Source organism: Amia ocellicauda, chromosome 6, assembly GCF_036373705.1.
Source record: "Amia ocellicauda isolate fAmiCal2 chromosome 6, fAmiCal2.hap1, whole genome shotgun sequence".
NCBI lineage: Eukaryota > Metazoa > Chordata > Actinopteri > Amiiformes > Amiidae > Amia > Amia ocellicauda.
This window is the reverse complement of record NC_089855.1, coordinates 9991827-10008080: the sequence shown is the minus strand read 5'-3', so window position 1 is coordinate 10008080 and position 16254 is coordinate 9991827. Positions and strand designations below refer to the sequence as shown.

Sequence of the window (16254 nt, the reverse complement as noted above, 5' to 3'; positions counted from 1 at the left end):
GCACAGAGACTGAATTCATTCAGTTGGGCATTTCGTATTACAGAAAATTGACTTTGCTGAAGTTACCTTAACTTACAGTTTGGGGAGCGCCAGATCTCCCTGCATTTTAATTATTGGGGAGAAGTCAATTTTTGATGACGTGATCTCTGAATATGCTGTAGTTAAGGACTTTTATCTTTCCTCAAAACTTCGCTTCATCAAAGTATTTCAGTCGCACAATAGCCAGAACGAACCAGGACTAGAGCTTTCCATTTTAGTCTGTGCATCGTCCTCTGATGCAGACATCTAAAAGCTTTTCAGTGTCAATGCTGAGGCACTACTTCATAAAATACCTACAAGGCTGTAGTAAATACTTAGACACTCATTATATTACTCATAAAATCTCAGTGGTAATTTTATTAATCCTGAATATGTGCTTTGAGTGTTGGGATTTTCCATTTTATTCTCTGATATTGAAACGTTGGATCCAATCTCATTGCACTCAATCGATCACCCATCAGATTTGGGATGTTCTCAGTACATCAGAGTCACGGCCCAGAAAAATAGTAGCTATAGAAAAGTTACACAAGACACCAGTCCATTCTTTCGTTTCTCTGTGGCAGTCAACTCAGGGAAAAGACTCGACAACAAGAGAAGGACCACCATTTTTAGACGGTAAACATGGGACATTTAACAGGATGGGGTTTTGTTAAAACAGGACTTGTGAAATCAACCTTAGAAACAAACTTAAAAATCAAAATGTGCAAAACAAACCAGTGTCACTTCATTCGGTCGCAGGCCCCAGTACTTACGTCATAGGCCTGTGGGCTGGTCAGGCAGCGAGCCAGGGGCCCACAGCATCCTGGGAGCGTTGTGGTGAGCGGAGGTCCACTGTGCGTCAGGATCGGCTTCAAGTAGCTGAAGGGTTTCTACGGTCAAGGAACAAACTTGACAGGTGACCATATTAAACTCTGAAAATCTGCAATGCTGAGCTGAGCAGTCGCTTGCCTTCATCGCAGCAGAGATCTCCCCGAACCGCAGGGAGCAGCCAGACCTGCTCTGCCAAAGCAACAGCGGCAGCATGACTACACAGGAATATGCTGTATGAGAGCAACCTGTACAAAAAGCAGAATATGGCAGAAGACTGGGATCACACACTGGTGCTTCAGTCAGATAAAGATGAGGTTAGTACATACTGCCTGCATACAAGGCAGTGACACATATATGCCAAAAAACACTGTTAAAGACTAGTTACATCACAGCCTAATCCTTAGACTGATTAACGCAAAGTTAAAATTTTATTGGAGGATTTTGGAATTCCTGGCATCGTATTCGGAACAATATGAGCTGGGAAGGCATTGAGCCATTATCCTTTGGCTTCAGACTGTGAAATTTGGTCATGGAGGAATTATGGTTCTAGAGAATAACGCCGTCATTAAGGAATGGTTGTAGCCTTGTGAAGTTACAATGAACAACAAATCCTCCACAAATGCTCTGTAAATGACTCGGCCTCCAGTGACAATCCATGCGCACGCCTCCTGAATTTCTGCTCCAGCAAGATAACTCAGTGCAACACATAGCATGCCAGCAGGAGGTGGCTCACAATGTTAACCCTGATCAGTGGGCCAGGGCCAACTGAACATCCACAGCCAAGGTTAAGTAAAGGTCTCAGGAAATGTATATACAACCTAAAATATTTTTATTAAAGCAAGCCAACATGTGAACCTGATGCCCTGAAAAGGAATTACAAAAAAAAAGACTGAATGGGATTATTTTAATTACAAAGTTATCTAAATAACAAAATAAGGAATGCCTAAATACACCCATAGACACACATATATATATATATATATATATATATTTTTTTTTTTATAAGACTAAAAAGGTGTAGTATTTCTCAGGAGATTACATGATTAGGTCTGAGCTGACAGCCTATACTCCTTTCTTTTCTTCAGATGTGTTTTAACAGGCACCTGGGAGCCACGCGAGCCCAGTGAGTTTTCCAGGAAGCTGAAACGTATCTCCTGGACAGTGAAAACAAAGGCACTTGTACAAAGGTTTGGAGAGACCCAATATTGTACTCCATCCACAACTGTGCGTCGCCCATTAGCAAGTTCACATGGGCAACGCATCCACAGCACAGGCCCGTGGTGAGAATGCAACACAAAGGCAAAAGCAAAGCAGTTTAATGCATATGGACCTTAGATATGGGCTCGAGTGGCTCGCACAGACATTGTACTTAAGCTACTTATGCGTTTTTAATGTTTCATGATGCCATTACCGTTCCTACAAAAGGCTACGTGAAAGACCTGCTGGATATAAATCAATTGCATCAGTATAATTACCCCGCACTTACGGCTTCCTAATGCAACCAGCACTTAAGAGTCTATCTTCCTGTGAGCCGGGCGATTCACGGGCTGTATTTATGGTTCACACTCAGACGTTTACTTTATTAGCTGGAACGTAAGAGGAGAACTATTTTCCAACTGCTTTGACATGCTCTTGTTCCCTATTCACTGGATTTAAACCTTGCGAATTATCGTCCAAGAGTGTGGAGGAGTGTGTATATAGTGAGGGAATATAATGCCACAAAGTGGAACGTGCTGGAGAAATCGTTTTGAACCATTTCTTCTCTCCATCTCACCCAAAGCCTTCGTTCATTCAAATTCCTAAGAATCTTGACAAACACACACGCACTACAGTAAAAGGATGTGTTTTACTGGATATCTCCGTATCTTGGCCATTTAGTATCTTTTCAATTAGAGAGATGAAAAGCAGTACACTAAATATTAGTAAGAGCTGTCCTTCATGATAAATGTCAGCAGAGAAAGGGTTCAGCATGCGGTCAGGACAAACCATCCTCTGTTCCTGCCAGGGCACATGGGCTGGGAATTTCTCCGTCACCTGGGATTTGGTAACCCTCGGAACAGCAGGGCTGCGCTTTTCACAGAGGTCTCCTAACACGGAGGAATTTGAGCTCCCCGAGTACCTGCCACTGCCCGCCAGACAAAAGCCAGGCAGCAGACACCGAAAGCACGATAAAGACAGAAAAATGGCTCCAAGCACCGTGACTGGTATACGAGAAGACTTTGTTTGTAAACTTATCCAGTTCACACGCATATTTCTCTTCTCCCAAAGCTTCGAAACCCCCTTCATTTTCCATCTGTTTTTAAAAACCAAGGGAAATTTGACAAGCACAAACACTGCCACTGTAAAACAATGCAGGAGTAGGCCAGAACTGGTCGGGAACAGTGAATGCTTGTGTAATGTCTGTACTGTAGTTTTTTTCCCCAGTGCACAATGCAAATAATTTCCCCCTAAAGACTTGCTAAACATTATTGTAGATGAGAGATGGGGTTAAAAAAAGCTTGGTCTCTCTCCAGGAAATCCCTACTAATCAAATTGCTCAAGATCAGGGCACAGCTGTGCATTAAAAAGAGAATCAAATGAATAATGAAAATAATAATAAAGCGGTTTCTGAGATTCCAAACTGTCTCTGCGAGGAGACGCATGCTGGAGAGAGATCACAGCATTTGACTTCAGCGCGTTATTCCCACACATCAAACGGTCAGCAGTATTTATACTGGGATGCAAAACAAAGACTAAAAACTAAATAACCTGTGGAATATTTAAGCATATCAAAGTCTAATTTATTGGAGTTTTTTGAACATGCAACTGCAGCTGTAGATCATGTGAAAGCATATGATATGATATACTTAGATTTCCAAAAAGCTTTTGATAAGGTTCCACACCAAAGACTGATCCTCAAGTTGGAAGCTGTAGGCATTCAGGGTAATGTAAGTAGATGGATTATGAACGGGTTGATGTATAGGAAGCAGAGGGTGTCGATTAGAGGAGTCGCTTCTAACTGGCGTGAGGTTGTTAGTGGAGTTCCACAGGGATCAGTACTAGGGCCTTTGCTTTTTCTAATCTATATTAATTATCTGGACTCTGGGATAGTTAGCAAACGTCAAATTTGCAGATGATACTAAAATAGGTGGCTCAGCAAACACAATGTCATCATCACAGGCTATTCAAAGGGACTGAGATAATTTTCAGTTGTGGGCCGACACCTGGCAGATGAAATTCAATGTGGACAAGTGCAAGGTAATACATGCAGGTAACAGAAATGTCCACTATAATGACACTATGGGAGGAATAGAACTAGATGAAGTAACGCATGAGAAAGACCTGGGAGTCTATGTGGACTCCTCACTCTCTCCATCCAAACAATGTGGGGAAGCAATAAAAAAGGCAAACAGGATGGTAGGGTATATTGTCAAAAGTGCAGAATTGAGAACAAGGGCAGTGATGTTCAGACTGTACAATGCACTAGTTAGAGCTCATCTGGATACTGTGGACAGTTCTGCGCTCCACATTTCAAGAAAGATATCGCTGCTCTAGAGGCAGACCATGCATCCTTCCCCTTCAGACTTCAATTCAAATTTCAGTTGCATGTTTCTAAAGACCAAATTGCAGTTTTTGTTTCTTTGCTTTCCTACAGGGTGTTGATTGCTAGAAAAGTTAGCACTCAGGAGTTATTTAGGTAAGTGTTGACTTTTATATAAAACTCTCTCCTTTCCGTCAGCACTCTGTTCGGTCATTTTCAAACCCAAACATCACTCCTCAAGCTATCAATTAAGAGAAGGAAATTCTAAAAATAAGTCCTTTTGGGCATTTACACAACAGCAGCTAAGACAAAGGGACAGCTCCCAGTGGGCTGTATAAAGTGGTTTGCAAATGAGCATTAGATTACAAAAGGAATGTAAAAGCATGTCTCTTTTCATTTTTTATGAATTTGCCAAATATAGAATACTTTACCATCTACGCAGGACAAATTCATTTTCTTTCTCTTTAAATCTACATAAACAAAACTGTTTGCCTCATTCATACATTTAACCCTAAAGGAACTGTTCGCAAGAACATCCCGTGCACCTCATGCTAAAGGGCAGATGAAGAGATATATTTTGGGTCACGGTCAATGGAAATTACCACAGACAGCAAAGCACCAAAACAATTGACTGCAGGGAAAGCACACCTTCAAGAAACATACGTTCACTACATGATTAAAGACAACCCTGGTGTACAGAAAAAACAAAACACAAAACAAAAACACTCCATCAGGTTGCATAATCAATATACATGTGATCTTCTTGAACCACATTGCTGTCTAACATGTCGGCATGGCCCCGGTCCGCCACAGCAGGTGGTGCTGATGAGAGCTTGCCATTCAAGGTCACATGGATCACAGGGGCTTCAAAAACGTGCTAGAAGGGTCGGGAGAGTCCCAGACGAGCAGTTTCCATTCGCAGCACTGGTCGTGTGGGCAGCAAAGATTGAGACGACTCTCGGTTCCAACCTCCTCCTCTTCCTCTTCCACTTCCACCCCCTCCTGCCATCACTGACGCAGCAACACAGAAACGCACACTTCCCACCTGCCCCATCAAGGTGCTCGGCTCACAGGGGCAGGTCAGCGCCGGCTCGGGGAGTGTGAATACTGGACAGGTTTCAAAGACCAGTCCCAGCATTACACTTGATTTGCTCGCATTAAAGCTCATTAGCAGACAAGGCTGCTCGGGGGAGCGCTTGCCAGATCTCCTTAGCTTAGTCACTGAGACTAGCAGTCACTCTGGGAGAGGTCACTTAGAGGACCTTTAGGTCTTTAACTGTGGACGAACGACAACTGCTGCCCTTATGTCCCATCGCACGGCCGTACCCAGGCCCGGGTGATGGCTGTCACTCCCGGTTTCTTTCTACGCACTTGACACGGCCTTCAGAAGACTGCAGCTGGCAAGCGTGCAAGTCACTTAGAGGAAACGCAGAGTTCAAACACCCAGGTCTGCAGCCTCAGGCGGTAAAAGAGCTTCAGTAAAGTTTGGTGAATAAAACAGTTTCCTGCTTGATTTAAATTGAGCAAAACAAAAACAATGTACAAGATAAAAGCACAGCATGCGGTTGTATCCTAGGCCATTGATGGAGCAGGAGGGGACGTGAATCTCAGAGAACCAGAGTCGTCATACACAAGGAATTAAACCGATTCTAAGAAAGTCACACTTTTTTCGATAATGAATTAAATCAGTCATCCAAACACTGTAGCACTGTAAGCGCAATAGCAGTCATGGAATCAATGGATAAAGGATACTTGTGATCAAAGCTGTACCACAGTCTGAAGAGCCAGGCGCTCTCTTGCTTGGTCTTGCTCGTTCCTTCGGGCTGAATCCCGTCCTGCAAACACAAAAATTAAACCAGGTTTAAATAGAGATACAATTCCTTCCCATACTGGCATACAGAAAAACCTTGTCATACACAGTGAAAGTGTGTATGTTTCCCGGGGGCACTGCCAGCTCCAGAGGTGTGTAACAAACTCTGAACATATATAATTGAACAAATAAGTATAATTAAAGAACGTTAATGAAACTGAATGTATCCCCAGGTGACAGATTTTACCTTCATGCTTCCTTATTAGGAAATGTACAATTCATAATGTATTAAATTCCAATTGAATCTGCGTTTCTTATTCTTTTCCCAGATACAATTCTGAAAAATACATAACAGTAAAACGTTTGCACTCAAACTGAGAAACACAGAGTTATGTGGTTGCATGTCCGTGTGAGTGATTATAGTAGGGGTATTATCTGTAAAAAGATCAAATGTATTATAAAATGAACTGATCGGATTGCAATTTCCATCTGTGGCCTCACATGACAATCTCCATTCAATAAGTCTCAGTGTTTTTTTTTCTTCACAGCTGCTTAACTCTTATTTTGAACGAGAGTCTTCTAAGCAAAGGGTTCAAGTGTGGGTTTTTTTCTTTCATGCTTCCTTTCTTTCATTCTTTCTTTCTTTCATCGTCAGAAATAAGCAAGTGAAGGGGTGGTGTTAACCTGTGGTTTCTGTCTACCTATTCATTTCTGGAGAACAGCTGCAATCTGATTAAGCACAGCTAGCAAAGTGCAAGAAGCCTCAATACCTTCTTGAGATGAGAATCTTTTTGAATAGAAACGGCAAGTGGTTTAAAAAAAACTTATTTCAGAGCAGACACCCTTATCAAGATTACGATTGTTACAATTTATCACATTATTTTTGCAGGGCAATCTAGGTAAAGTACCTTGCTCTAGGGTACAACAGCACTTGGGGATTGAACCCACAACCCTCCACTCCAGAGTCCTAACCTCCACTACACACTGCCGCCCAAGAAATGCCCACAGACGAGCCCTGGCCCGCGTCGCTGTGCACCAGGGTCAGGGCGACAGAGCACAGAGGCGCTCAAGACTGTTCCGCCATCGGCCTGTACACCGGCAGACACCACATGGTCGGCGCAATGGACTCGTCCACCAACCCGGGACCTCTCGCACCCAAAGCGAGAATCATACCCCTAGACCAACGAGCCACAAATATCCATATCTAGGTCTTCACTGCTGAAACTGGAGCATTAACCAAGAACAAACTCACAGGTGGTGATAAAATATAAATCACAGCCACACACAATCAAAATGGGGAGGGAAAAAAATAAGATGAGTGAATGGATACCAAAAACCATATATAAATGTACGATCTGTGAGTAAATGACACACTGAAAGCTGAATGGAGAAGTGTTATAGTACATACACAAAGTGAAAAGGAGTGACTCAGGCACAGTCTCTGCAGCCAGTCCCATGTCGTTGATTTTAGTATGCAAGAAGTGAAATTTGTAGGTGTTCAGCACAACAGTCCCTGAACCTCAGGGTAAACAATCGGCATAATTTGAATAAGCCGAGATAAACATGGAACCTAGTTTTTCACAACATTCAATCTGCATACCAATGATCAGGGTTTACAGTCCTATATTCTCAGATGAAGTTTACTTTAGTTTAGGTATCAGAGACACATTTACATTTTTTTCTTCTATATAATGATGTGGCTGGCTTAGATTTAGCAGTGCAGCATTTTCATAAAGAAATGTATAAATGACAACATATGGGATTCTTAAATCCAGATTAAAAGTTTTGAACAAATTGTCACAGAACTTGGCATGAAAACATGAAAAACGTGGACCGACACTTACTCCTTGGAGCACCTGGAAACTGTCACTGCTGGGCTGGGGGTCCTGATCGGGGTCCACACCAACTCTGTAAGATGCAATAAAGAGAAACAGTTAAACAGAGAGAGCTTGACACACAGAGACAGTGACACAGAGATGGAGAGAGAGAGAGAGAGAAAGAGACAGTGAAGGCCTGCAGTAGGACTGACCCCGAGTCCTGTTCTGCCCTGGGTCACCCCTGCACAGCTGAGAAGCAGTGGCACTTTTCATCCAGCACAATAAAGGTACAACAGCAGAGACACAAAAAGCTTTGCACAACACCCCCACCCCCACCCCCACCCCGGCCTTCTGCAACTATTTGACATTTCAGCGTGGTGCTGCAGTTCAAGATAAGCAGCGGAGGAGGAGAGCGCCGTGTGAGGGAAGACCACAGGGACCCCACAGCCGTAAATCTCTCCGAAAACAGCCCACGCGACAAGCAGAGCACACAAAAGCACTGGGTGGTGTGTACACAATCTGTGCACTTGCATGTTTAAGGAAGATGTTGAACAAATGCAGAAAACAGTGTGCAGAACTTCTTGAGGCACTGGAGGAGTTACTGCAAACCTCGGCCGGGCTCTAACCAACTGTATCACACGTCTGGCTGCTCAGTGAAATCTCCATGAGTCCGAGGTGGGGTTTCCACCTGTCACAGCCACTCGGCCAGACTTTCAATCATGGGCTCCTACTTCTGTAACAGCGACCGCTCCAGAAAGCATACTTTCTTCCGACGCTCGTCAGTACCTTCCATTCACTCGCTTCCAAACACGGAGCAGTCTGTAGGCCCACGGCGTGGGCAAAACGCTTCCCAGCGGTAAAAGCGGGTAGAACTTCGGCTTTCTAAACAGGGGGCGGGCGGATCAATTCCCAGTCACATTCATGCTGACGCCAACACCGTCAGGGCCGAGTTACATCGGTGTAGTTCAGGCGCTCACCGAAGACCGGGCTGCCGAGGCCAGGGAATGAGTGACTCAGTCAAACCACAGAGGGCCAATTGTACAGGATGCAGAGATTTACCAACGCGAGGGAAGGTACATGTCAAACTTGAAAGCAGGCCAGGTGGAAGAGAGCCAAGATGAAATATTTCAGCCGGCTGGCGATGTTCTTGTGAAAGACCGTGACTCTGAATAGATTTCACTCATTGGCTGTCGTAAGCATGAAGCCCGTCATTTTTAATTATTATTCATTAGGTGTTCTGTTTCGATTTGATGTTTTTGTTACCTGCCTGGTTTTGTGGTGCTTAGCCCAGACATTGAGGCAAATATTTACTCTAAATTGGGAATAGCAGGGGATTACAATTTTTAACATCCCGGGGAGAAATTCCCAGGACTGACAGCTCTGTTGATGAAAGCAGCTCCACAAGTGCCCTTCATCGCACATTGTTTCAGCTCTGCGGTACACTGGGAAAACAACGCAGATTCTCTCTTCCAATCAATTTAAATACATATTTGGGGCTTTGAGCCTCCCCAGAATATTCTGGATGGGGTTGTGGGCTGCCGGCACCATGCTCTGAGAAGAACAGTAAGGCCCCTGTTGTTGCTGACCGTGCACATGGAGGAAAACAACAACCCAAGCTATGGTCAGTGTGTTAGTCAAACAAGAGGCACAGACATGCTGTAGGGAAGAACATTTGTGGGGGTAAAAACCACACACACGCACACACACGTGAAACTGAACCCACTTTCCATGCTGGTGTGAATTGTTTACCGAGCGTGTGACCACAGTCCTCCCTGATAAGACGCCGGATGAGGTCACTGACAGGAAAGTTCCAGTTTTTAAGTTCCAGGGTTTAAACAGCAGTAATCCTGCTTTTTCACGTTAATTTAAAAGCCCTGTTCAGGCTGCTAGCTCCGAGAAAGCAGACTGTGTCTAATGTGGTTCTGACACCGAGGCATGAAAACTAGAGAGACAACCGATATAAATGAATAATTTCACTGTCACAAGGATTACTCTCTGTGTATAAGGGTGGGTGGACCTTTTTTTATTTTAAAAGCTCCCTCAGATATTCTTTAAATGGCTATAAAATCAGGTCTACAAAAGAAATAAATAAAATCCTTGCGATTTCCTTTGTCTTCTCACTATTTGGATGCAATATTCTATCGGTTTTAGTTTTAATTAGGAAAGGGACAGTGACTGTGAATACAAATGACTTCATGGACGAAACGAATACATAAACACAGGCTGGGTTTTAAAAGCCAGCATCAGTTTAGTTAACCCTGCTCTCTCGTGAGCAAACAGCAAACATGGCCGCTAACTCAGAAGCACAAGGTAAATTACCCTTCACTTTAGCATCCTGTCACTGGTGCCATCTTATCAGGGCCTTCATCTCCACACAACAAACCCCAACCCAGCCCTCTGATTGGTGAAGCAGACAGCAAAGGAGAGACAATGTGATTTAGGTTCATAACACATTCAGCTCCCACAAAAGCCTAGTGCGAAATCTTGGAGGAAAAAGCAAAGTCGCAAGACCCCGGATGAGTCACCTGACGTACTGCCACGGCCTACCGGACTCCTCCTCTTGGGACGACAAACTTTCCCCCACTCTGGTTCAGCACAGAAAGGCATGTTTAGTAGTCATATCTAACAGACACACATCTTTAACTAACCTACAGGGGTTGATTCAGTGGAGTTTTAGCTGAACATCAACTGAAGGGCTTCACTGAGTAGGGACAAAATCTAGCACATTCAAATGCAGTAGACTGATGCAATGTGAAGCTGTAACTACGAGTCAAGATGAGCATAGTCTACAACACTAATATAGCTGAAAACATGCTGGGGAAAAAGAGAAAGTTTGTAAAAAGATTAGATAGTGTTTCTTCTGTAAGAAAATAATGTGTATGCACAGTCCCTAAACAGCACAGAGCACAGATTGTGGTTTTCCATTCAGGTCCCTCCCACCCAGCTGTAATGGATTAAATTACACAGTTCGTTGCTTCGTAAAATAATATTTTTCCAGCTGGTTTGAAAATTCGACCCCCCCCCCAAAAAAATAAAAAGACAGCAAAATGCTTCATGTCCCACAACAGGAGCTAAACAATTTCACAAGGTCACACGCAGGATATCCATCCATTCCCAATAACCACTTCATCCAGTACGGGGTCACGGTGCATAACCCGGAAGACACTGGGCGCCAGGCAGGGTAACACAGGTCAACACACAGGCCTGGAATCGAACGCGGGCCCCCGGAGCAGTGAGGCACTGAGCCACTGCTGCCAACATAGAGGACCATCTGTGCTAAACATACAACCTAAACATGGAGGGCCTCCTATTTATCCGTTTCACAATCACACAATGTCACACGTGGTCAATGGTATGAACACAAACATGTTCCTATGGGAGCAAAAACTCCTGAAATCTGTCGCTCCTGAACTCTGCCAGTTCTCTACTTTCATGGCAAGAAAAAGTAGAAAGAGACTCACTGTGCAGACATGACACACAGAAGACATCTGACTCTGTGGTTACTGGGGGTTCCTAATGAGGAAGCAGGCACTCTTGTGAAAAATCACCTTTTTTATATATATAAATAAGAAAATTAGTAGATACTTACAGAAGCACAAATCTAAGCTCTCTGAAGAGACAGGCTGTAACGGACACAGGTTATATGAATGGGTGAAGCAGGAGGTGACAAGTTAAAAGTAAAGAATTAGTCACTCCTTTCAGCTTGAACAAATTGGTGTTCTGCACAGCGGTAAATGACTCTGCCCTTTCCACTGTCTGGTAATGACCGAGCAATTCAAACCGATGCTCCAGATCAGTAAAGACCTGGAACAAACCCCTGACACATCTCCGCTACGCAACACCCTGCTGGACTCATCCATCCAGCATCACCGCCTTCTACACAGTCTGCTTTTAAAAAGACTCCTCAGCTACTATTTTAGAAGCACTTAGTCATAAAATGGTGCAATTCAATATGAATTAAAGCTGGACTTGGAGAAATATAATGGTACTTGACATTATAAATAAAAAGCATCTTTAAACAAGTGTTTTCCCCGCATTTCTTTCGATTTGATTTAGTGACGCAGTGTTTAGTGCTGCTGCCTCACAGATCCTGTGACCCTGGTTCTATTCTGGCCTTGGATGTTTGCCTGGGTGGCGTCCTCATGTTCTCCCCGTGTCCACGCGAGTTTATCCAGGCCCTCCGGTCTGTTCCCACATCCCAAAGACAGGCCGACACCCCCAGTATGTGTGAAGTTGGCTCAGCGGATGTGGTGAGAGCAGCATCCTGCAATATGATAAGGGTTCTCACTTCCAAGATCAACTGCTCTGGCCAAACGGTTCCTTCCTGGGGACCGCACACAGCATGACCCCGTCAAAGTGTCGCGGCGGTGGGACCAGCTTCTGTGGAGCTTGTCTCCAAGTGAGACTCTAAGCTGTGCTGCTCGCAAGACCTGCTTTTCACTCTTGGTTATTTCCAGCGCTGAAAAACTCAGTCGCCAGATGGCGGGCTGCATCAGAATCCCGATTATGGTCACACAAGATTCATCAATACAGTCTGTAAGGGGTTTCTGATCATCGTAGGATTCAAAGTTGGAAACACTAAATAAATCAAGGCCAGAGATACAGGCATTTTGCTTCAGTGCAAGAAACCTGCAGGGTGTGTAGTTTTGAGACTGAAAGGAGAGTTGACAGTGCAGTTCAAGGAATTCAGTTTATTTAGGGACAGTGCCATTAAAAAAAAAAAAAAAAAAAAAAAAACTGCTTATGTAATGGCCACTACACTCTGTTTATGTCAAGAAGTTTCCACATTCCTTTAATTGCAGAAGGAACATTTTTTATTAAACATGTTTGTTACAGGCAATATTAACAAAATCAGTCACTTTCTTTCCCAACGTCGCCATTAGACAACATGATGTGTTCATGTTTTGTGACGCAAGAACTTCCGAACATCTTCCAGTCAAAACAGGAGTCTCATTTGCGATATAGACATCAGCAAGAAAAGGGTTAACTCTCGCCAGTCAAAATGACCCTGAAAACTAATGGACATTGAATCGCAGGCAAATTCAGACTCCTTCAACATTTGAACCTTGGAAGCTATGCAAACATGAATTACTTCGTTGACAAATAGCTATATGTGGGGGGGGGGAAGAAGAACAAAAACTGAAACTTCAAAGCCCTACTAATGCTGACCAGTTCATATGACTTGGCTGTCAGGATCCTATCCCAGCTGCTGCTCACGCACGTCTGAACTTTACATTTCGCATCCCAGGGCCTGCCACGCTGGCCTCACAAGCTTCATTCATGATTGCGAACCAGAAAGAAGCGGTCTCCGTTTAACAGCTTCAGTACGAAAGCTTCCGACACTGTAAAAATGTCCCTGACAGCTAGCTTCTAACCCCATCCCCGTGGACACCAGCGTAGTATGTGCATCGGAGGACCGCTGAACGCCCCAACAAAGAAAGGCCCCCGTTAGACAGCAGCTATATGGCTCAGGTCCGCCGCCGCAGGCATTACGCAGATATTAAAACTGAGCTCTTTAGTGGCAAGCAGCTGTTTCTATTTGCATCACTTCTATAATCCTCTTTATTATGAAAGTCTGAACCGAATACAGCTGGTATTCCCTTTCTCCGGTGACAAAAATAAAATGCAGCTAAGCTACGCAAGATTCTAACCGCACAGCAAAGGATAGCCCGGGAATGAACCTGCTGCTTTAACGTCCGAGTAAATCAGCAATTTATACCTCTGAAGCCCACCGCCTCCACTCTGCAAATGACCATCGCTATGACCATCATAGCTGCCCCTCGAATCCCCTTCAGCTACATCTTCAGCACTGAGAACTCTTACCCAGAAATTGAAATATTGAAGACACTAGCTGATCTTTGGGAGAATGCTTTTGCACCACCACCTGGTAAATTCACGTCACTGAACCAGAAGCTGTTCTTCCCTCTCTCCCTTCTTCTAAAGCATCCAAAACAAAAACTTTCAATAGTTGTCATTCGGGAATGATTCACAATTATCAACTAGAATGACTTGGGAGATGACTTCCTATACTGGAGAATGTTTACTGTACAATTGATCAATACAGTAGGTTCCTTGTTAGAGAAAACCAGTATTATAGAAAAAACACACAGAGGGGCCAGAGGAGGGAAGAAAAAAAAAAAAAAAAATCAACATGTTAGTCAGAATAGGGATCCCTCTGAACAATATTCAAAATGAGCTCAGCTGTGACTAACATGATGACACCAGCATCTATTAAGAGTGGCTTAACCTCAATATAGAGAAGTAAGCCCTGGCCTCTTCCATTATGGTGAAGACCAGCTGTCTAACACACAATATTTCCTGTTTCGTCCACTCCCCGACACACACACACACCCATAAACACACTAGTCCTTGCAGTGGTACTTGGCATGGCTGCATGTTTAACTCTCAGACCTCTTGAGGAACAGACGACGCATGCCCACAACTGTTCCGGCTCCCATTTGCAAATGGAAGACTATTACTTAGTCGGTTGGCCATTTCGTTCGCTGGTAGATGCTTTTACTGACCTGATGTGCAGCCATGACAGCATGGGAGTGGTGCCCCCTCCAAACACCCAGACCGTGAAGAAGACGATGAGCAGGGTGGTGGTGAACATCATCTGCCGGGCGTAGGTGGCCGTGTCGCGGATGGCCAGCGCGAACGCCATGGCTCCCCTCAGGCCTGCGGCACAAACACAAGTCTGAGCCGGGAAAGGACACTGCCGCAGCCGCCATTCGCACGTGGGTGTCACAAAACACACAGAGGACTTTAAAATGTTTCACTTCCAAATGCCGAAGCCTACGCGATTTTAACCGCTTTAGCCGATCGTGTAACAAGTTCAAGAAGACGTTTACAGCTTCCCTCCCCGCCGGCCCGGCACGCTCCCTACCTGCAAACATCATCATGTGCTGGAAGTTCCAGCCAATCTTGTGTCGCCTGCCCAGGTTCAGCAGGAAGGACAGGGGGTAGATGTTGCAGGCTCTTCCTATGAAGATTGCAATCTGAGAAAAGGGGAAGCGATTAAGGAACATAAATTACAAAACTTAATTACAGCATCCGCAAGGACAATCTCTTCTCCGGCGACTCTGCAGCGATGACGTCCCAGGCTCATTTCAAAGCGAAATGGCACAGTAGCTTTCCACAGACGGTTCAGACTCGTGGCCCTTCAGGAGATCTTGTTTCTAGAAGAATCCATGCGTACATTTACTTCTTCAGTTGGGGATGGGGTCTGAACCTGCCCCAGCTCGCAGAGAGCCGGGTGCAAAAGGATACAAAGGCTCCCACTATGAAGATGGGGCTGAAGATGTGGTTCTGGAAGGTGAACAGAGCCAGACCCATGTAGGAGAAGATGAAGTTTTCAGCCAGGAAGTGCAGAACCTCAAAGAGCTGTGAAAGAAAAATATCCATTTATCCACTGCAGCCAAAGTCCCAAGACACAGTCATAAAGCACCTGGTGCCAGACGAGGAACAAGACATCACTTATTCAGAGAGCTCTGGCAGATAAAGTAAACTCAAGGAAATTACCCAGCTACATTCGTTTCTCTAGCGTTTCGTTTTTTCCACTGAATTTAATGCTCAATTATGAATCCCTTTATTAATGTCTGCTACACACAGGACCCTAATGAGCCCCATTAATAAACCACCAGGATTATTCCCTTCTCTGTCGCACACTGGGGACGAGGGAGGATTACTGGACAAACATCACCCAGGCCTATCGCCAAGTACAAACCTGCTAGCCTATCGTTATTAATTTTTTTTAAATACAATTCGCATCATGTAGTTTTTTTTATTCTTCTCTCCTATGAAAACAGTGGGAAGCCCAAGGAATTATTTTAATTAAAATTCTGCCCATCTCATCACATCAAGCGGAGGAATCTTCCCACCTAATTAGTGCTATAGATACGGTCTCTCCTTTCTCTCTGCCTAGCGGGAGGCCTGATGCGTTCTGGGAAAGATGCTGCCTTCGATTTCACCGCTACAGAGCCAGAATGGATCCTGCTGTATTTCACAAATGCCCACGTCAACTCTAGCATTCTGGACAGGGGAATTAAGTGGATCTACACGTCAGTGCAACTGCCCAGCCTATCCTCTCCGGGCTCCCCATCCCCACACTCCCCCTGCAAGGACACAAACGCCAGGGTGTCCTCAGACGGCCTGTTTAAACCTCACACCCGGCTGATTACTGTGCCATCTGTCACCGACACCTGTGCAACTCTGCTTTTACAGTGTGCTGCGTTTTCTAATAAACATAACACACACGG

The 16254-nt window shown here is 44.5% G+C and overlaps 1 protein-coding gene across 2 annotated transcripts in view; it reads right to left on the bottom strand.

Annotated features, from left to right (window-relative positions):
- Window positions 1–16254, bottom strand: part of slc9a7 (solute carrier family 9 member 7) — a 44010-nt gene that overhangs the window by 6578 nt on the left and 21178 nt on the right. The window contains exons 10-16 of one of the 2 annotated variants that reach the window (XM_066706073.1): window positions 15266–15379; window positions 14883–14994; window positions 14521–14674; window positions 10522–10581; window positions 8024–8087; window positions 6122–6204; window positions 792–897 (exon numbers count right to left, since the gene is read on the bottom strand). In XM_066706073.1, the coding sequence (XP_066562170.1) occupies window positions 792–897; window positions 6122–6204; window positions 8024–8087; window positions 10522–10581; window positions 14521–14674; window positions 14883–14994; window positions 15266–15379 (693 nt within the window). The remainder of the gene's footprint in view (window positions 1–791; window positions 898–6121; window positions 6205–8023; window positions 8088–10521; window positions 10582–14520; window positions 14675–14882; window positions 14995–15265; window positions 15380–16254) is intronic. The other variant, XM_066706074.1, reaches the window with a different exon arrangement.